Source organism: Delphinus delphis, chromosome X, assembly GCF_949987515.2.
Source record: "Delphinus delphis chromosome X, mDelDel1.2, whole genome shotgun sequence".
In the NCBI taxonomy this organism is placed as follows: domain Eukaryota; kingdom Metazoa; phylum Chordata; class Mammalia; order Artiodactyla; family Delphinidae; genus Delphinus; species Delphinus delphis.
Window position 1 is genome coordinate 81,570,429 of NC_082704.1, and position 22,505 is coordinate 81,592,933.

The window sequence follows — 22,505 nt, forward strand, 5'->3', positions numbered from 1 at the left end:
CTGTTTTTTAAAAAATTATTTTCCTCTCTGTTTTTCACACTGGATAATTTCTATGGATTCATCATTAACTTTGTTGATTCTTTCCTTGGCCATCTCTTTTCTTTTTCTTTAAATTTTTTTTTTATTGGAGTATAGTTGCTTTACAATGTTGTGTTAGTTTCAGGTGTACAGCAAACTGAATCAGTAATACATATACATATATCCACACTTTTTTAGATTCTTTTCCCATATAAACCATTACAGAGTATTGAGTAGAGTTCCCTGTGCTATACAGTAGGTCCTTATTAGTTATCTATTTTATATATATTAGTGTGTATATGTCAGTCCCAATCTCCTAATTTATCCCTCCCTGCCTTTCACCTTTGGTAACAATAAGTTTTTCTACATCTGTGACTTGGTTTCTGTTTTTTAAATAAGTTCATTTGTACCATTTTTTTAGATTCCACATGTAAACAATATCATATGATATTTGTCTTTCTCTGTCTTACTTCACTTAGTATGATAATCTCTAGGTCCATCCATGTTGCTGCAAATGGCATTATTTCATTCTTTTTTATGGCTGAGTGATATTCCATTGAATACATGTACCACATCTTCTTTATCCATTCCTCTGCCGATGGACATTTAGGTTGCTTTCATGTCTTAGCTATTGTAAATAGTGCTGCAGTGAACATTGGGGTGCATGTATCTTTTTGAATTATGGTTTTCTCTGGATATATGCCCAGGAGTGGGATTACTGGATCATATGGTAGTTCTATTTTTAGTTTTTTAAGGAACCTCCATACTGTTCTCCATAATGGTTGTACCAATTTACATCCCCACCAACAGTGTAGGAGGGTTCCTTTTCCTCCACACCCTCTCCAGCATTTATTATTTGTAGATTTTTTGATGATGACCATTCTGACCAGTGTGAGGTGATACCTCATTGTAGTTTTGATTTGCATTTCTCTGATAATTAGTGATGTTGAGCATTTTTTAACGTGCTTTTTGGCCATCTGTATGTCTTCTTTGGAGAAATGTCTATTTAGATCTTCCACCCATTTTTTGACTGGGTTGTTTGTTTTCTGATATTGAGCTGCATGTGCTGCTTGTATTGGGTTGGCAAAAAGTTTGCTCGGGTTTTTCTGTAACATCTTACGGAAAAACCTGAGTGAACTTTTTGCCAACACAGTATACTTTGGAGATTAATCCCTTGTTGGTTGCTTCTTTTGCAAATATTTTCTCCCATTCTGTGGGTTGTTTTTTGTTTTGTTTATGGTTTCCTTTGCTGTGCAAAAGCTTTCAAGTTTCATTAGGTCCCATTTTGGTTTTTATTTTCATTACTTCAGGAGGTGGATCAAAAAAGATGGCTGCAATTTATGTCAGAGAGTGTTCTGCCTGTGTTTTCCTCTAAGAGTTTTTTAGTATCCTATCTTACATTTAGGTCTTTAATCCATTTTGAGTTTATTTTTGTGTATGGTGTTAGGGAGTGTTCTAACTTCATTCTTTTACATGTAGCTGTCCAGTTTTCCCAGCACCACTTATTGAAGTTGGTCATCTCTTTTCTGCTGTAGAACCCATCCAATGAGGTTTTTTTTTTAATTCTGACTATTGTATTTTTTTTCAGGTTATTTATTTTTTTAAAAAAATTATTTATTTTATTTTTGGCTGTGTTGGGTCTTAGTTGTGGTGTGCGGGCTTCTCTCTAGTTGTGGTGTGTGGGCTCAGTAGTTGCAGCGCGTGGGCTTAGCTGCCCCACAGCATGTGTGGGATCTTAGTTCCCCAACAGGGATTGAACCCATGTCCCCTTAACCACTGGACCACCACGGAAGTCCCTGAGTTTGTTTCTTTTTGTTTTGTGTTTTAATTTTTATTTTATAGTGGAGTATAGTTTTTTTATTTTTATTTTTTTAACTCTTTATTTTATATTGGAGTAGAGGTGACTAACAATGTTGCATTAGTTTCAGGTGTACAGTAAAGTGATTCAGTTATACATATACATGTAGCTATTCTTTTTCAAATTCTTTTCCCATTTAGGTTGTTACATAACATTGAGCAGAGTTCCCTGTGTTATACAGTACGAGTATTGTATTTTAAATTCTAAAGTTTCCGTTTGGTTCTTCTTTTTTTTTTTAACATCTTTATTGGAGTATAATTGCTTTACAATGGTGTGTTAGTTTCTGCTTTATAACAAAGTGAATCAGCTATACATATACATATGTTCCCATATCGCTTCCCTCTTGCATCTCCCTCCCTCCCACCCTCCCTATCCCACCCCTCTAGGTGGTCACAAAGCACCGAGCTGTTCTCCCTGTGCTATGCGGCTGTTTCCCACTAGCTATCTATTTTACATTTGGTAGTGTATATATGTCCATGCCACTCTCTCACTTTGTCACAGCTTACCCTTCCCCCTCCCCATATCCTCAAGTCCATTCTCTAGTAGGTCTGTCTTTATTCCCGTCTTACCCCTAGGTTCTTCATGACATATTTTGTTTTTTAGATTCCATATATATGTGTTAGCATACGGTATTTGTTTTTCTCTTTCTGATTTACTTCACTCTGTATGACAGACTCTAGGTCCATCCACCTCACTACAAATAACTCAATTTCGTTTCTTTTCATTTGGCTCTTCTTTATGTATTATCTTTCTTTGCTGAGATTTTCTTATTTTTTTTAGTTTTAAATTATTTATTCTTATTTTAAACCTACTCAAAGAATGTTTTTCTCTGGGTAAAAGAGAAGCAGTGAGGATAAACACAAGCAAAATTTTGTTCTTAGCAATTACAGAATTTAAACAGTGGAATGACAGTCTTTTTCAGCGTCCTGACATTTAGGTCGAATTGATTTTGATTTTATGTCTGCTAAATATCACCTACTACGTATATATTTTTTTAAAGTAGAGTTGAGAATTAAAGTGAATAGAGAAAAAGTGTGATCTAGGAGAAAGGTCCTAAGGTCTACTTATTTTTGCTGAGATTATCTATCTTTCTGTTTCAAAAGTGTTTCTCCTACCTTCAAGCATTTTTATAAAGCTGCATAATGTCTTTGTCAGATAAGTTCAACGTGTGTGTCATCTCAGTGTAGGCATATATTGATTATTTCCATGCAATTTAAGATTTTCCTGGTTATGCCCAGGCCAAGTAAATTTGGATTGGACATTTTGAATATTATGTTTTGAGGTTCCTAGTCTTATTTCAATATAGTCGGGAATGTTGACAGTTTTGTTTTAAGAGGCAATTGACCCATTTAAGTTCAGACCACAAGTTCTCACCATCCTACTGTGGGCCTTGGTTTCAATGTCAGTGCAGTTTTCAAAGCCTTTGCAAACCTATTTGGATCAGTCCCATGAACGCCACCCAGTTGCCAGTCTGGGACTTGGGCAGTGGTTTATCTGTTCAGTTCTCAGAGTCTGTGGTCTGCTGTTTTAAGTGTCAGATCCACACATGTGCTGCTCCCTCTTTGCAATTCCTTCAGTACTTCCCAGTTCATCGGGCCACCCTTTTTCAGCATCTAGGGCCAAGCAGCAGGAGGACAGAGAAAAAGCATTGAAGGCTCACTCCACCCTACTGAGACCACTGCTTCTCTGATCAGAGAGGAAGTTTCCTCATTCAGAGATTGAGCTTCCCACTATTCCCCTATTGCCACTGCTGCCACCACAGGTTTGCTTCAGGCTGGCACACATGAGAACAGAAAAAAGGAAAAGAAAAATGGGGGTATTTCCATACATTTTCTTGAGTTTTCAGAGACCCTTTTCCCACTCTTCAAGCCAGAACTGGACTAGGGTTTCTCCTGGAGCTCTCTCCACATTAGTGGACGCTTCCAGATTTCAGGCTGCATTGTGTCCACACCAGGGGACATTGGAGAAAAAAGAAATGCTAAAATCACCCTTGGTTTGGTGGTACTTCGAATTCTGGTCTTCTTCCCAGAGTCTTCAAATAGTGGCTCCTGGTTTCTGTAACTACCTTCAGTGGGAACAAATTGGAGGGTACTTACCCCATCTTATCCAGAATGGAAACCTCTCTATAGATGTTTTTAAATGAATAAAAAATGAAATCAGTGTTTGATTTTGGGGGCATAAGTTTTCCTAACAAAATTTTGTGATAGCCCTGTCTAACACCCACTAGTTCACATTTAACTTTCTGGCACAATCATAAAGAGTGTTTTGTGTTTTTTTTTAATAAAAAGTATACTTGGGCTTTATTTTCCCAAAAGGCTTACATTCTGTTGATATTCAAATCATTCTCTTTTCAAGTGTCTTGCCTGCCATCATCTTTCATAATTCTCTCTTCCACCACTGATGAACACTAACTGCAACAGATCCTCATTGGTCTGTGGCTTCTACTATGATGTGAGCAGTCCTCTATCATGTCCCTTGACTATAGGAAGTCCTGACCTTTATGACAGATTTGCTCATTCACTTTGTTACTTTGCATTGCACTCTCAGCTGTTTTCATGAGATGATTAGGAAGAGAGTGACTCACAAAAAGAGAAATTGACATGTTGGGTAAGGAGAGATCCTAGTGTTAAGTAGGGGATACTGTTTAGATGGAGAATAAATTTTCCTTCCAATTTTTTATTGTGGTAAAATACACGTAAAATTTACCATCTTAACCATTATAAATATACAGTTGAGTGGTATTAATTACATTCATAATATTGTGCAACCATCACCATCATTCATCCCCATAACTCTTTTTATCTTGTAAAACTGAAACTGTACCCATTAAATGATAACTCCCCATTCTCTCCTTCCTCCCGGCCCCTGGCAACCACCATTCTACTTTTGGCCTCTGATTTTGACTACTTTACATACTTCATATAAGTGGAATTATACAATATATATTTTTGCAACAGGCTTATTTCACTTAGCATAATGTCCTCAAGGTTCTTCCATGTTGTAGCATGTATCAGAATTTCCTTCTCTTTTAAGACTGAATAATATTCCATTGTATATAAATGTAGGAAAAGTTTTGTAAGTGCTCAATTGAGTGGTGAATATTTTTAATGTTATAGCTTTTGCTTCCCTTTGTAGCTTCATGAGTTTTGGAACTTGGATAATGACTATTCTTAATAACAAGAATCCACTTTTCACTAAACAAAACAAAACAAAATTTTTTAATAGAGACTTTGCTTCTAATTCCACCCTAAATGTTTCACAGTATTTCCTAGTCCTCTTTATATGTATGTTTTGATGTGGTAGTCATCTCAGTGTAGTCATTTTTAGCCTGCTTTTTTCACTTAACATTATGTTTTAAGCCATTTTTCTTTGTTGTATAATTTTCACAAACATTTTTAACAGTTATAGAATTATGAGAGCTCTTTTAACAAACATACAAAAACTGCTAGGTAATAGTGTCAAAGTATGGGGTTCTACTCTGCTACTTCTGGCCTCTGTGGATCTTTAAAAGAAAAGGGCAGGACTTAATTAAATATGATCATATATAAAATACTGAATGAACTTCTGTAGATAAGGTCCCATGTTAGACAGTAGGATATAAATGTGAATAAACCATTCTTTGTCCTCAGAGAACTTGAGGTTAAATGGGGAGGTAGAAGCAAATAAATAAGTACAACAAAGAAAAAAAACACAGTAAAGTTTTCACAGAAGGAGAGATTTCATAGAATTGGTGCCTCTTTAAGGAAGAGTAAATGTTTGCCTTTCAGGGCACAGAACAGAGTGGTACACTGAGGGAAGTACACATAATTCAGTATTTCAGGGTATTGGGCCATAGATCTATACTCACTGACATATAATAGTTTATAAGACATACTGTTAAGTGCAAAAAGCAATTTGAAAAACAATATGATAAGATTCCACTTATGTGAAAAAAGCAAAACCATATTGGTGTACATATATATGTGTGCGTATAAACACAGCAAAAGTTATGACAGGACATATACCAAACTGGTAACAGTGGTCACTTTTGGGGAGGGGAGTGGGTACAGAGGTAGAGATATTAAGGAAGATTCTGTATATGGCTTGTATGTCTTAGGAGATTGTTTTTAGTTATTATTATGTGTTATTAAATATAATAGGGAAATAATAATGAATATATAAATAATGGAACCTTGATGCAATGGAATGTTATTTACATGTCATTCTGTAAGTCAGTAATTTGCAAACATTCTTTAGATTTGAAACCCTTTTTCAAACAATTATGTCCAATTTTTGAAAAAGGCGAGTGATATTTTGTTTCTAAGTGAGGCTGGAGGACCTGGAGATCTTGATATCTGTATTTGTGTGCCTGCATGCAGGCAAGTAAAGAGATCTGGAATGCTGTGTAGATCTTAGAGTGTTAACAATTACAAACTCTGAGAGATAAGATTATAACTGTTTAAATTTTTCTTTTTTATTATATCTTTTAATTTTCCTATAAAAAATAAGTGTTATAGTTAAGAGATGATTTTTTGTAGAAAATATTCAACACTGAGGCTATAGGGTGAATTGGGCACTCTCATGCACTGATGATGAGAGTATAACTTGAGACATCTGCTTTGGAAAGAGATTTAGTATCATGTGTCAAGAGTCTATGAAAATGACCATATCCTTTGACCTAGTAATTCCACTTCTAAGAATATGCCCTATGAAATAACCCAAGAAAATTATGTAAAAATATGCTCATCAGAGCATTATTTATAATGAGAAATTAGAAATGACTTTAATCTTGTATTCTATTTGATGAAATATTATGAAGGTCATAAGTTATATTCAAGAGGATTTGAAAATTACATTGGAAAAAGCTTAATAAGGAAAAGCCCCTTCTCAATCAGCCCCAACCCCGCAGAGGTAAACGGTATTTTCTATCACCATAGATAAGTTTTGCTTCTACTTGAACTTTATATTTACTCTTTTGTGTGTCTCTTCTTTCATTCATTATTATGTCTGAGATTAGTCCATGTTGTTGCATATATCAGTCCTTTGTTCTTTATTACTGCACAGTTTTTTATCATATGAATATGCCATAACTTATCCACTCTTCTGTTGATATACATTTGAGTTATTTCCAGTTTGGAGCTATTAAATAAAGCTGTTGTTAGTATTCTTGTTCATATTTTTTGGTGGACATGTGTACTCATTTCTCCTGGATAAATACTTAGGAGTAGGATTGCTGTGCCATATGGCAAATATATGTTTAACATTATAAGAAACTGCCAGACTGTTTTCTCAACTCTACCAATATACATTCTTACAAGCAGTGTATTGGGATTCCAGTCACTCTATATCCTTGCCAGTGCTAGATATTTATAGTCTTTAATTTTAGCCATTCTGGTGGATATATAGTGATTTCACATTGTGGATTTTGTATATGTTTAAGAGGTTCTGGTTGTAATATTCATACCTTTTGAACCAATAATTCCACTTTGGGGACATTTTCATATGGACATAATCTGAAATCCAGAAAAACTTATACGTGCATATATGTTCTTTTCTGTGTAAGTTATAATAGCCAAATGTGAGAAATAACCTAAATGTCAGGTATTAGAGAAGTAGTTAAATAATTTATGATATATGTATAATGATAAAATATTCAGCCATTCAAAATTATCTTGTAGTATAATGAAAGCAAGATATGAAATTGTACACAGAGTACGGTATCAACTATAGAAAAAATATGTGTATTAAAATAGACTAGCCATACTTCAACAAAAAAATGTATTTTAAAACTTAGTGGAGGGCTTCCCTGGTGGTGCAGTGGTTAAGAATCCGCCTGCCAATGCAGGGGACACGGGTTCGAGCCCTGGTCCAGGAAGATCCCACATGTTGCGGAGCAAGTAAGCCCGCGCACCACAACTACTGAGCCTGCACTCTAGAGCCAGAGAGCCACAACTACTGAAGCCCGTGCTCCTACAGCCTGAGCTCCGCACAAGAGAAGCCACTGCAATGAGAAGCCTGCTCACTGCAACAAAGAGTAGCCCCTGCTCGCTGCAACTAGAGAAAGCCTGCACGCAGCAATGAAGACCCAACACAGCCAAAAAAAAAAAATTAGTGGAAGGAAGCACACCAAAATATCTTTGGGTGATGGTACTGTGTAGTTTTTTTCTCCTATCTTTATGTATTTTTTCTAATGATCGTGTGACCATTTTAGAATAGCACAAAATGTAAGTAAACTTTATTTATTTTTAAACTTAATTTTTTTAAGTATTCCATCTTTTATGTTCTATAATGCTCTCTCCCTACCTAAACTTTTCTGCAGCATGAAAAATTGCTCCCTTGGGTTTCTTTAAACATTTGATTTCTGCTACTGTTTTGACTCTCAAATTATAAATTGCATGACAAAGACACTCTCATGTTATTTCTTCTTCTGAACATTTGATGTTCCGACATCCAGTCCAGGACAGAAGATAAAATAGAACGATTCAAGAAAGCAGTTGAGTACTATTCAGTCACAACCAAACTCTCTTCGCTGCCAGTGGGTCCCTCCTCCTTTCTAGGTAAGGCTTCCATTTGACCCCGAGCTGCTCTGTCTATAGAGGAAACTGAGTTAGTCCCTCAGGAACTCCTGGGACAGAGTGGAATCACTTATTTGTATTGCACCCTTCTAGAAGTTATTCCTATTTGATAGACATCCTTTTGATTTCCATGTAATAAGAGAGATGACATGAAACAGGGCCCTCATTTCCTGAATTTATAGATGGGATCCAATGCTATTTCCTTAGCTTGGGCTTCTTCTGGTGCTAATCTCCGTTGTGGCCTGGTATATGTAAAATTGCCCTGTCTGTGGGATCAGGCCTGAGTTTGAATTCTACCTCTGCTATGTACTAGCTGTGTGATCTTTGCAAGTCACATCTGTATGAAATGTGGCTCAGGATACCTCCTTAATAGGGTTGTTATCAGAAGAAATAATTTATGTAAGGTTCTTGGCATGGCACATAGTAGCTCTTCAATAAATTGTTAACTTATTTATTAATAATAATTTCTCAGGTGTTTTGAGATTAGCAGAATATAACAGGGTACAGTTATTAGGATTGACTAAAGGATAGCCCTTTCTCTTTGCTTCAGGTTTTCGGAATAATCGACTTGGAAATCCTCCCATTCCACGAAATCAAATGGGCACTATCTCTGCTGGAAAGCCAATGGTAAATATCTTTTAAGAAGCTTGACACCATTTGATAGCATTAGACTTGGGTTGCTTCCCGATTTTTATAATCTGAGTTAAGGAGTTAGGGTGATTCAGTATTATCAGAATGTCAGTACTATCAGAATGTCATGTTCTCAACTTGAGGCTGGCAGACTCTGTAAAGAAAATATCCAAATCAGTAACCACTAGGGCATTGTGAAGGTAAATTAGATAATGTTGGAAGAATGGTTCTAGGAGACATAGATTTGTCCATTGTCCTGCCTTTGGAGGATTCTGTCCATACATCACTGTTAGAATTATTTCTTGTTATTCTCAGTAGGTTCTTTGTATCCAAACAGTTCCAGCTACTGGCATCATCCACTATGTCACAACTTCTGGGGAAACCATCTTGGAGCCTGGTAAAATGTTAAATAAAGAGCTTTTCTGTCTGTTTTGTCCTTTAGTTTTCTCACCACGTGCCCCAGAAAATGAAATATCCACCACCATTCCCAGTGGGACCCAACTCCTCTCTTCTCTTCTCCCCCCATGCTTTGGGGGAATCCCATGCTTTTTCTGAGGATCCCATGCTGCAGGACAGCCCCTTTGCCAGTTGGGCTGTCTCTTATGATTCCTCTGCATCCCAGTTTCCCAATTACCTGACTTCCAAAGCCTCACCTCCTTTGGGACCAGACTCTTCCCACTCCTCTTCCTCTGATGCTGATGAGCCAAATGGAGCCAGCTCTGAGTAAGTATCTGTACAGGCACCCCAGGGAACAGAATTCTGAAGCATCTGTATTCTTTTGCGGTAACCTAGGTAGGGAATGTGGGAAAGTGTATGTTCCTGGCTTTTCTCTGTGACTCTTTGCTCTTAAGTGAAGTAGGAAAATTCTCTCTATGCTTGGCTACTTCATGCTCATCTGGACCCTGTACAAGTGGTAATTTTCAGATACCCAGGCCACTGAGGTAGAAGGCAGCATAGCAGCTGGTTAGGGAAGCCCTGGTAGGGGTGTGCTATGTATCATGTCTATCATCTCTAAATTTGTGAAGGGGAGTAGGTTGAATGGAAAAAAAACTTGAAAGACTTTATAGAGTTGAGGTATTGGAACAGTTGAGTATGCAGTTATATTGCTTGGTAACTAAGACAGGGTTCTGAGGATTAAAACAGTGAGATTTTATATAAGCTCATTTGTTCTTAGATTATTACTCCAAGCAGATTATTCCTGGGAGGCAGAGCTGATTTGAGGGTTTTTTGGGTTTTTGTTTGTTTGCTTTTATATTTATTTATTCATTCATTTATTTTGGCTGCACTGGGTCTTAGTCGCGGCATGCGAGCTCCTTAGTTGCGGCATGCAGGCTCTTAGTTGCAGCATGCATGCGGGATCTAGTTCCCCAACCAGGGACTGAATATGGGCCCCCGGTATTGGGAGCATGGAATCTTACTCACCGGACAACCAGGGAAGTTTCTGAGATTTTAAATTGTAGTTATTTCCTTAGAACATGAGCAGACTCTAAACATGGCCTCTTATAAGGTATAAAGGATTCAGAATGGTTCCCATGACTTTTAAAAAAAATTTTGGCTCTGTTGGGTCTTTGTTGCTGCGTGTGGGCTTTCTCTAGTTGTGGCGAGTGGGGGCTACTCTTTGTTGCAGTGAGCGGGCTTCTTATTGCGGTGGCTTCTCTTGTTGCAGAGCATGGGCTCTAGGCACACGGGCTTCAGTAGCTGTGGCACATGGGCTCAGTAGTTGTGGCTCACGGGCTCTAGAGCACAGGCTCAGTAGTTGTGGCACACGGGCTTAGTTGCTCCGCGGCATGTGGGATCTTCCTGGACCAGGGCTTGAACCTGTGTTCCCTGCATTGGCAGGCGGATTCTTAACCACTGTGCCACCAGGGAAGCCCAGTTCCCATGACTTTTGATTGCTTTGGTTTATATCAGATGAAAGAAGCCAGGAAGATAGTGATGGCCACTGAGAAGAAAGGTATCAGGTCCAGTGCTAACCCAGTATCCTGGCTTCCAAAGGGTTTGTTAAGATTCCTTGGAATCAGAACAGGCATCTTGAGTTGGAATGTCATTATCAACCCCCCTTCTCTCTTCTACACTATCTTTTAAAACCTTTTAGTCACATCACAGAAACACTTCAGCAGCAGCCTGGATGGGAGGATCCAAATGGTGACAGAGGGTCTTGGGTACAGCCTATCGATGCTGGAGTTTCAGATGCCAGCCTGGGTGATGGTGAGCCCCACATCCCATCTCTGCTGTCTATGTCTACGAGGAACCATATGGACATCACCATTCCACCCTTACCTCCAGTAGCTCCAGAAGTCTTGCGGGTTGCTGAACACAGACATCGAAGGGGTCTTATGTACCCATATATCTACCATGTCCTCACTAAGGTGAGAGAACATATCAACACCTACCTCCCTGCTCTTAACACTGTACTTCACACTTCCTAGGACTGTAAGTTACCAGAGAAAATTCTGATGATTGTATCTGAAAGGAGATCAAGTGTGCTGGGGCCCCTCATTGTATCAAGGGTCTCTAGTGAGGTGAGACCAGCAAAAGATGGGACTGTGCAGTAAAGGAGGCCTAGAAGAGAAGTATAATTGTGAGATTTTGAAGAAGATAATGCACCATGTTTGTGGACTCTGGTCTAGGGATGGACACACTCTAAGAAGAGGCATTATGCCCTTGTTCTTTACCTCTCCATCTACTTCTCCAGAGCTATTCCCTTCCTCCAGTCTTACCATACAAATCTATCCCTCAGCAAAATGTCTAAGATGAATTTTCTCCATTTAGTCAGCTGTAGATAGTCATAGCAGAGACTTTAAAAATGGAATTTAGCTTTTAAGCTGCCTATGGTCAGTTTGGCTTGTTACAACTTTTTTTAGTCTGAAATTCTGTCTAAATACAAGTAGAAAATTTAATAGCGAGGCTACAGTTCATTACTGTTTCTTCTCAGCTCAATTCCAAACCTTGGGGTAACTCATTTTCTCCTTTCTCCTGTACCATTTTCTCATTAGGGTGAGATTAAGATCCCTGTATGTATTGAGGATGAGTGTAACATGGAGCTGCCTCCAGCTGCTCTCCTGTTCCGGTCAGCTCGTCAATATGTATATGGGGTCCTTTTCAGTCTGGCAGAGACACAGAGGAAAATGGAACGCCTGGCCATACGGCGGCGGTTGCCTGTAGAAGGTATGTGTGGTTCTAGCTTTGACAGTTCTCTCAATGCTTTGACTCAGGGCAAAAACATCTATGCAAGTACATCATACTTTTGGCTATGGAATAGTCTTTAAGAAAGTGTATAATTCACCAGAACATATACTGGTATGGGAAATGCATTAACTTAAGCCCAAATTCTTTAATCCTTAGGCATTCAGAGTGACTATTACTTATAAGAGCCATGCTGGACTTTGGGAATGTAGAAGTGTATGTGACACAGTCTCTCCTCCTCAGTGAGGTTTCTGTTTTGGGATTTGATCCTGTAGGTAATTGGAGCCATTGAGATGTTTTAAGCTGCAGAGTGATATGGTCAAATTAGCATGTTCAAAAGAACCAACTAGATTTCTGCTTCTGGGAAGATGGAATAGATATACTTTTTCCTATTCCTCCTGCTAAATAAAAGTAAAAGCTCAGGATATTATATATAAAACAAGCACAAGATACTCTAGAAGGTGAACAGAAGGTGACAGATTGCCTAAGGGCCTTGGGATCCAAGGAGTGCTGCAGTAGTGAGTTCCCTGGGTTTTCTTTGTGCCTTATATATCCCAGACTGTGTGCAGGACAAGCTGGCAGCCCAGAAACACCAACAGGTGCAGACCAAGAAAAGCCTGCTCTCTCTAGCCAAAGTACGCAGAAGGAACAACCTAGTAATACAGAAATCTTTTAGATAATAACTACTCTATTCCAGCCAAACACTAGAGAAAAACTGTAGCCCACTCTTACCCCTACCAGCAAAGGCCAAATGAAGAACCTAGACTTCTACCATTGCCAGACTGTAAGAAGGTATGCCACCTGCTCCTGCTGTGGAAGTGTCAGACAAGGGCACATTGGGAGTTAGGACTTCTACTCCCACTTGGCAGTAACGAGACAGCATCCTCCTTCACCCACCAGAGTGGTGTCAGAAAAGACCTGCTAAAACACAAAATTTAAATGAGATCCAGAGTCTCATAAAATAATACCCGAAATATTAAGGTTTGAATTGAAAATCCCTCATCATACCAAGAACCAGAAAGATATCAAACTGAGATCTCAAACTGACTGAGGAAAGAAAATCAATAGATTTGTGTTATCCATAGAAAATCAAATCACTGTAACACAAATGACTGAATTACCTGATAAGGATTTCAGAGCAGCCATGAGAGAGGAATGCTTTGACAAACAATTCTGAACATTCTTTTTTTGGGCTGTGCTGTATGGCTTGTGCAGTGAAAGCACCAGGTCCTAACCACTGGACAGCCAGGGAATTTGCTGAACATTCTTGATACAAATTAAAAATAGAAAGTCTTACAAAGAGATATAATATACAAAAGAACAAATGGAAATTAAGAACTAAAAGATACAATAACTGAAATAAAATACACAAAAGATGGGTTAAACTGCAGATTGGAGACAACAGAGAAAATAATCAGTGAACTTGGAGAAAGAACAATAGAAATTATCTAATCTGAATAACAAAGAGAAAATAGATTGAAAAATGAACAGGGATCAGTGGAACTATAACAAAAGATCTAATATTTGTGCCAATCAGAGTCTCAGAAGGAGAGGCGAAAGAGGGTAGGCTGCAAAAGTACTCAAAGAAATAATATATAATATTTATATTTAATAACTTAAATAAATATTCCCAAATTTGGCAGAAACATATGCCCACAGTGTGTATCTGTTAATCCAAAACTCCTAATTTATGCCCCCCATTTCCCCTTTGGTAGCCATAAACTTGTTTTCTATGTCTGTGAGTCTGTTTCTGTTTTGTAAATAAGTTCATTTGCATCACTTTTTAGATTCCACATGTAAGTGATATCATATGATATTTGTCTTTCTCTGTCTGACTTATTTCACTAAGCATAATATTCTCTAGGTCCATCCATGTTGCTGCAAATTGCAGAATTTCATTCTGCAAATTTTTTTTATGGCTGAGTAATATTCCTGTGTGTGTGTGTGTGTGTGTGTGTGTGTATCTCACATTTACTTTATCCACTCATCTGTCAGTAGATACTTAAGTTGCTTCCGTATCTTGGCTATTGTAAATAGTGCTGCTATGACCATTGGGGTGCATGTATCTATTTAAATTGGAGTTTTCATCTTTTCCGGATATATGCTGAGGATTGGGATTGCTGGATCACATGGCAACTCTATTTTTAGTTTTTTAAGGAATCTCAATACTGTTCTCCATGGTGGCTGCACCAATTTACATTCCCATCAACAGTGTAGGAGGGTTCTCTTTTCTCCACACCCTCTCCAGCATTTATTATTTGTAGACTTTTTTTTTTTTTTTTTTTTTTGCGGTACACGGGCCTCTCACTGCTGTGGCCTCTCCCGTTGCGGAGCACAGACTCCGGATGCACAGGCCCAGCGGCCATGGCTCAAGGGCCCAGCTGCTCCACAGCATGTGGGATCTTCCTGGACCGAGGCACGAACCCGTGTCCCCTGCATCAGCAGGCGGACTCTCAACCACTGCGCCACCAGGGAAGCCCCTATTTGTAGACTTTTTGATGATGGCCCTTCCGACTGATATGAGGTGATACCTCATTGCAGTTTTGATTTGCATTTCTCTAATAATTAGGGATGCTGAGCATGTTTTCATGTGCCTTTTGGCCATCTGTATGTCTTCCTGGAGAAATGTATATTTAGATCTTCTGCCCATTTTTTGATTGGGTTGTTTGTTTTTTCAATATTGAATTGTATGACCTGTTTGTATATTTTGGAAATTAAGCCCATGTCAGTCTAAAGACAGAAAATTTATTGAAAGCAGCCAGAGAGAAATGATGCTTTACATATAGGGGAAAATAATACATATAAAGGCTGATCTTTCATCACTAGCCATGGAGTTCCTTCTGCCACAGCATTTTCAAGGGCCAAAAAAAAATTGTCAAGGGCCAAGATGGTGGAGTAGGAAGACCCTGAGCTCACCTCCTCCCATGGGCACAACAAAATTGAAACTATTATGGAGGATCTATCCATGATAATGACCTGAAGACTAGAAGAAAGGATATTCTACAGCTGAAGGTATAAATAGGGAACCACAATGAGACAGGTAGGAGGGGTGGAGTTGCAGTGTATTCAAGACCCATCCCTGGGTGGATGAGCAACAAATGGAAGGATAATTACAATTGTAGAGGTTCTCCCCAAAGAGCAACAGGTCTGAGCCCCACGTTGGGCTCCCCAACCTTGGGTACTGACCAGAAAGATAAGACTCCAGAACATTTGGCTTTGAAGGCCGGTGGAACTTACTTTTGGGAGAGCCAGAGGACTGTGAAAAATAGAGGCTCCACTTTTAAAGGGTATGCACAAAATCTCACACACTCCAAGACCCAGGACAGAAGCAGTAATTTGAAAGGAGCCTGGGTCAAACCAAGAGCTGATTTGCAGAGCCTCTCAGAGAGACAGGAGGCAATTGAAACTCATCATGGGGACATCAAGCTGCCAGCAGCCATTTCTTGGAGCTCATCCTATCACAGGTATATTGGTGCTGGTAAGCGCCATGTTGGAACCTTCCCTTTAATTTATTACTTGCCTGGACCTGGCCCCACCCACCAGCCAATCAGCACCAGTCCTGGGACATTCCAGGCCAGACAGCTAGCTGGGCAGTTACATGGACCCACCCACCAGTAGGCTGGCTGTTGTACTGAGCTCCCAGCCACACCAGGACCCAGCCCCATCCACCTGCAGGCCAACATCAACTCCAACACACTGGGACCTGGTTCCACCCACAAGTGGGCCGGCACTAGCCCCAGGACCCGGCCTCATCTGCTAGTGGGTGAACACCAGGCCCTGGACCCTCTGGATCCCAGCCCCACCCATTAGCCTTCCAACACTAGCTCCAGAACTAGAGACAAAGAAGGACATTACATAATGATCAAAGGGTCAATCCAAGAAGATATAAAAATTATAAATATGTATGCAGCCAACATAGGAGCAACTAAATACACAAGGCAAATGCTAACAGCCATAAAGGGAGAAATTGACAGTAACACAGTAATGTTAGGGGACTTTAACACCCCACTTACCTCAATGGACAGATCATCCAGATAGAAAATCAATGAAACACTGGCCTTAAATGACACATTAGTCCAATGGACTTAGTAGGTATATAGAAGTTCCATCCAAAAGTAGCAGAATACACATTCTTTTCAAGTGCACATGGAAAATTCTACAGGATAGATCACACGCTGGGCCACAAAACAAGTCATAGTAGATTTAAGAAGACTGAAGTCATATCAAGCATCGTTTCCAACCACAACAATATGAAACTAGAAGTCAACTACAAGGAAAAAAACCTGCAAAAAAACCCAAACACATGGAAGCTAAACAATATGCTACTAAACAACCAATGAGTTACTGAAGAATTCAAGAGGAAATCAAATAAAACTAGGAGACAAATGCAAATAGAAACACAATGATCCAGAATCTATGGTGGGATGCAGCAAAAGCAGTTCTAAGAGGGAAATTTATAGTGATGCAAGCTAACCTCAAGAAACAAGAAAAATCTCAATCAACGTCACCTTATGCCTAAAGAAAGTAGAAAAAGAAGAGAAAAAATCCCAAAGGTAATAGAAGGAAAGAAATAATATAGATCAGAACAGAAATAAATGCCATGGAGACTAAAAAAAAAAAATAGAAAAGATCAATGAACTTATGACCTTATTCTTTGAAATGATAAAATTGGTAAATCTTTAGCCAGACTCATCAAGAAAAAAAGAGAAGGCCCAAATCAATAAAATCAGAAATGAAAAAGGAGAGGTTACAGCCAACACCACAGAAATGCAAAAGATCATAAGAGATACCTATGGACAATTATGCACCAATAAAATGGACAGCCTATACCAGGGGGGAAGGCTGGCGGGGGAGGGTTAGATTGGGAGTTTGGGATTGACATGTACACACTGCTATATTTAAAATGTATAACCAACAAGGACCTACTGTATAGCACAGGGAACTCTGCTCAATACTCTGTAATAACCTAAATGGGAAAAGAATTTGAAAAAGAAAATAGATACATGTATATGTATAACTGAATCACTTTGCTGTACACCGGAAACTAACACAACATTGTTAATCAACTACACTCCAATATACAATAAATTTTTTAATAAATAAATAAAATGGACAACCTAGAAGAAGTGTATAAATTCCTAGACATGTACAATCTCTCAAGACTGAATCAGGAAGAAATAGAAGATATGAACAGGCCAATTAGCAGTAATAAAATTGAATCAGTAATCAATAACTCCCAATAAACAATCATATCAAAAAGATTAAAATACCTGGGGCTAAATCTAATCAAGGTGGTAAAACACCTGTACTCAGAAAATTATAAGACTTTGATGAAAGAGATTGAAGATGACACAAACAGATAGAAAGATATACAATGCTCATGGAATGGAAGAATTAATAGAATTAATATTGTCAAAAAGATCATACTACCCAAGGTAATCTAAATATTCAATGCAATCACTATCAAAATACCAATGACATTTTCCACAGAATTAGAACAAACTATTCTAAAATTTATATGGAAACACAGAAGACCCCAAGTAGCCAAAACAATCTTAAAAAAGAACATGGAGAACAGTATGGAGATTTTTCCTTAATAAACTAAAAATAGAACTACCATATGATCCAGCAATCCCACTCCTGGGCATATACCTGGAAAAGATGAAAACTCTAATTCAAAAAGATACATGCAGCCCAATGGTCGTAGCAACACTATTTACAATAGCCAAGACATGGAAGCAACCTAAATGTCCATCAACACAGGAATGTATAAAGAAGATATGGTATATATATACATATATATATGTATACACACACACATAGTGTGGAATATTACTCAGCCATAAAAAAGGATGAAATAATGCCATTTGCAGCAATATAGATGGACCTAGAGATAAGTGAAGTAAATCAGACAGAGAAAGACAAATATGTGATACTGCTTATACGTGGAATCTTAAAAAATGGCACAAATGAACTTATTTACAAAACAGAAACAGACTCACAAACTTTGAAAAACTTATGGTTACCAAAGGGGAAAGGTTGGGTGGAAGGGATAAATTAGGTTGTTGGGATTAACATATACACAGTACTGTATATAAAACAGATAATCAACAAGGATCTACTGTGTAGCACAGGGAACTCTACTCAGTGCTCTAATAACCTATATGGGAAAAGAATCTGAAAAAGAACATATTTTTATATATATTATGTATGTTATATATAGTTATATATTATACAGTATATTATATACAGTATATTATAATAGTTATATATATATAATGTATATATGTATAAACATGAATCACTTTGCTGTACATCTGAAACTAACACAACATTGTAAAATTTTTTAAAAAGAAGAACAAAACAGGAGGCATCACAGTCCCTAATTTCAAACTATACTATAAAGCTTCAATAATCAAAATAGTATGATACTGGCACAGAAAACAGCTATGTGGATTAATGGAACCAAATGGAGAGCCCATAAATGAGCCCATAGTTATATCAGCAATTTATCTATGAGAAAGGAGACAAGAATATTCAATGAGGAAGAAGACAGCCTCTTCAATAAATGGTGTTGGGAAAACTAGATAGCTACATGGCAGTGGATTAAAGAGTTAAATGTAATACCTGAAACCATAAAACTCCTAGAAGAAAACCTAGGCCCTACGCTCTTTGACATCAGTCTTAGCAATATTTTTTGGCATATGTCTCCTCATGCAAGGAAAGCTAAAGCAAAAATAAACAAATGGGACTACATCAAACCAAAAACTCTGTGCACAGCATATAAAACTATCAACAAAACAAAAAGGCTGTCTACTGAATTGAGAAAGATATTTGCAAATGATATATCCAATGATGGGTTAATATCCAAAATATACAAAGAATGCATACAACTCCACATCAAAAGAACAAACAACCCAATTAAATCACGGGCATAGGCTCTGAATAGACATTTTTCTAAAGAAGACATACAGATGCCATCTTTTCACAGGCATGTGAAAAAATGCTCAACTTCTCTAATCATCAGGGAAATACAAATCAAAACCACAATGAGATATCACCTCACACCTTTCAGAATGGCTATTATCAAAAAGACAACAAATAACAAATATTGGCAAGGGTGTGGAGGAAAGGGAACCCTTTCTAAAAATTTAATTTAATTTTTATTTTATATTGGGGTATAGTTGATTTAAAATGTTGTGTTAGTTTCAGGTGTACAGCAGAGTGGTTCAGTTATACATATACTTATCTCCATTCTTTTTCAGATTCTTTTCCCATATAGGTTATTACAGAATATTGAGTAGAGTTCCCTGTGCTATTCAATAGGTCCCTGTTGATTGTCAATTTTATATATAGTAGTGTGTATATTTTAATCCCAACCTCCTAGTTTATTCCTCTCCCACAACCCTTCCCTTTCTGCTTTGTTAACCATAAGTTTGTTTTCAAAGTCTGTGAGTCTGTTTGTCTGTTTCTGTTTTGTAAATCAGTTCATTTGTGTCATCCTTGGTTTTTTTTTTCTTGGCCACACTGCACAGCTTGTGGGATCTTAGTTGCCTGACCAGGGAATGAACCTGGGCCCCAGCAGTGAAAGCACTGAGTCCTAACCACTGGACCACCAGGGAATTCCCTTGTGTCATCTTTTTAAATTCCACATATAAGTGATATCATATGATATTTGTCTTTCTCTGACTCACTTCACTTACTATGATAATCTGTAGGTCCATCCATGTTGCTGCAAATGGCATTATTTCATTCTTCTTTATGGCTGAGTAATATTTTGTTGCATATATGTACCACATCTTTATACATTCCTCTGTTGATGGACATTTAGGTTGCTTCCATGTCTTGGCTATTGTAAATAATGCTGCAGTGAACATTGGGTTGCCTGTATCTTTTTGAATTATGGTTTTCTCCGGATATATGCCCAGGAGTGGGGTTGCTGGATCATATGGTAGTTCTATTTTTAGTTTTTAAAGGAACCTCCGTACTGTTCTCCATAATAGTTGTACCAATTTACATTCCAACCAATAGTGTAGGAAGATTGGAGGAAAGGGAACCCTTGTTGGTGAGAATGTAAATTGGTACAGCCACTATGGAAAACAGTGTAGAGATTCCTCCAAAAAAATAAAAATAGAACCACCATATGATCCAGCAATTCCATATCTGAGTATTTATCTGAAGAAAACAAAAACATTAATTTGAAAAGATATATGCACCCCTATGTTCATTGCAGCACTTTTTACAATAGCAAAGATATGGAAGCAACCTAAGCTTTCATCGACAGATGAGTGGATAAAGAAGAAATGGTATATATATGCAGTAGAATATATTTTATCATAAAATAGGAATTAAATCTTGCCACTTGCGACAACATGGGTGAACCTAGAAGGTATTATGCTAAGTGAAATAAGTCAGGCAGAGAAAGACAAATACTGTATGATTTCAGTTATATGTGGAATCTAAAAAATAAGTGATTGAATATAACAAACTAGAAACAGACTCACAGATATAGAGAACAAGCAGGTGGTTGCCAGAGGGAGGGGTATGGGGAGATGAGTGAAATAGGTGAGGGAAATTAAGAGGTACAAACTTCCAGTTATAAAATAAATAAGTCATGGGAACATAGTATATAGCATATGGAATATAGTCAATAATATTGGAATAACTTTGTATTGTGATAGATGGTAACTAGACTTATTGGAGTGATCATTTTGTAATATATAAAAATATCAACACTATGTTGTACAACTGAAACTAATATAATATTTTAAGTCAATTTTACTTCAATAAAAAATGAAATACAATTAATTTCTGTATGTTTATTTTGTATCCTGTAGTCTTCAGCTCACATTATTTCTAGGAGTTTTGCTGTAGATTTCTTGTGATTTTCTACATGGACTATATGTCATCTGCAGTTAGGGTCAGTTTTATTTCTTCCTTTCTGATCTGTATGCCTTCTATTTCATTTTCTTGCCTTCCTACACTGGCTAGAACTTCCAGTAATATGTTGAAGAGCAGTGGTAAGGGCAGACATCCTAGCCCTGTTTCTGATTTTAAGAGAAAAACATACAGTCTTAAACCATTAAGTACAATGTTAGTAGGAGGTTTTTTTATAGATGTTCTTTATCAAGTTGAAGAAATTTCCTTCTATTCCTAGTTTCCAGAGAGTTATTTTTTTAATATTTATTTATTTACGTATTTGGCTGCACTGGGTCTTAGTTGCAGCATGTGGGATCTTCATTGTGGTATGCAGGATCTTTAGTTGAGATAAGGGATCTTTTAGTTGCGGCATGTGAACTCTTAGTTGCAGCATGTGGGATCTAGTTCCCTGATCAGGGATTGAATCCAGGCCCCCTGCATTGGGAGCATGGAGCCTTAGCCACTGGACCACCAGGGAAGTTCCCAGAGAGTTTTTTTTTAAATCATGAGCAATTGTCAGATTTTATCAAATGTTTTTCTGCATCCACTGAGATGATTATATTATTTTTCTTCTTTAGCCTGTTTGTATGGTGGATTACATTGATTTTTCAAGTATTGAACCAGCCTTGCAACCGTGGAATAAACCCTACTTGGCCACGGTGTATAATTCATTTTATATATTGCTGAATTCTATTGACTAATATTTTGTTAAGAATTTGTACATCTATATTGATGAGGAATATCAGTCTGAAGTACTTTTATGTACTGTCTTTATCTGGCTTTTGCATCAGCATAATACTGGCTTTATAAAAATAGTTCAGAAGCGTTCACTCCTATTTTCTAAAAGGATTGTCTACACAATCCTTGATTGTGACAATTGTGACAACTGATGTTAATTTTTTGTTAAACATTTAGTAGAATTCTCCAGTGAAACCAGTTGAGCCAGGTTTTGTGTGTGTCTGTGTGTGTGTGTGTGAAGTTTTAAATTAAATTTCATAAAAATTTATAGGGCTAATCAAATTATCTACTTGATATTAGGTGTGTTCTGGTAGCTTGCATTTTTTGAGAAATTGGTCTATTTTGCGTAAGTTGTCAAATTTATGTGTGCAGAGTTGTTTACAGTATTCCCATACAGTTCTTTTGATATCTGCAGGTTTTGTGGTGATATCCTGTCTCATTCTTGATATTAGCAATTTGTGTCTTCTGTCTCTTTTTCTTTGCAGTCTTGCTATAATATTGTCAATTTTATTGTTCTTTTCAAAGAACCGGGTTTTTGTTTCATTGATTTTTTTTCTCTATTGTTTTTCTGTTTTCAATTTCATTGATTTCTGATTTTATCC

The 22,505-nt window shown here is 37.6% G+C and overlaps 1 protein-coding gene across 2 annotated transcripts in view; it reads left to right on the top strand.

Annotated features, from left to right (window-relative positions):
• FAM120C (family with sequence similarity 120 member C) overlaps window positions 1–22,505 on the top strand; it is a 138,919-nt gene that overhangs the window by 36,817 nt on the left and 79,597 nt on the right. For both annotated transcript variants that reach the window (XM_060002200.1, XM_060002201.1), the window contains exons 5-9: window positions 8,310–8,412; window positions 8,981–9,057; window positions 9,503–9,783; window positions 11,156–11,429; window positions 12,057–12,228. In XM_060002200.1, coding sequence (XP_059858183.1) covers window positions 8,310–8,412; window positions 8,981–9,057; window positions 9,503–9,783; window positions 11,156–11,429; window positions 12,057–12,228 — 907 coding nt within the window. The remainder of the gene's footprint in view (window positions 1–8,309; window positions 8,413–8,980; window positions 9,058–9,502; window positions 9,784–11,155; window positions 11,430–12,056; window positions 12,229–22,505) is intronic.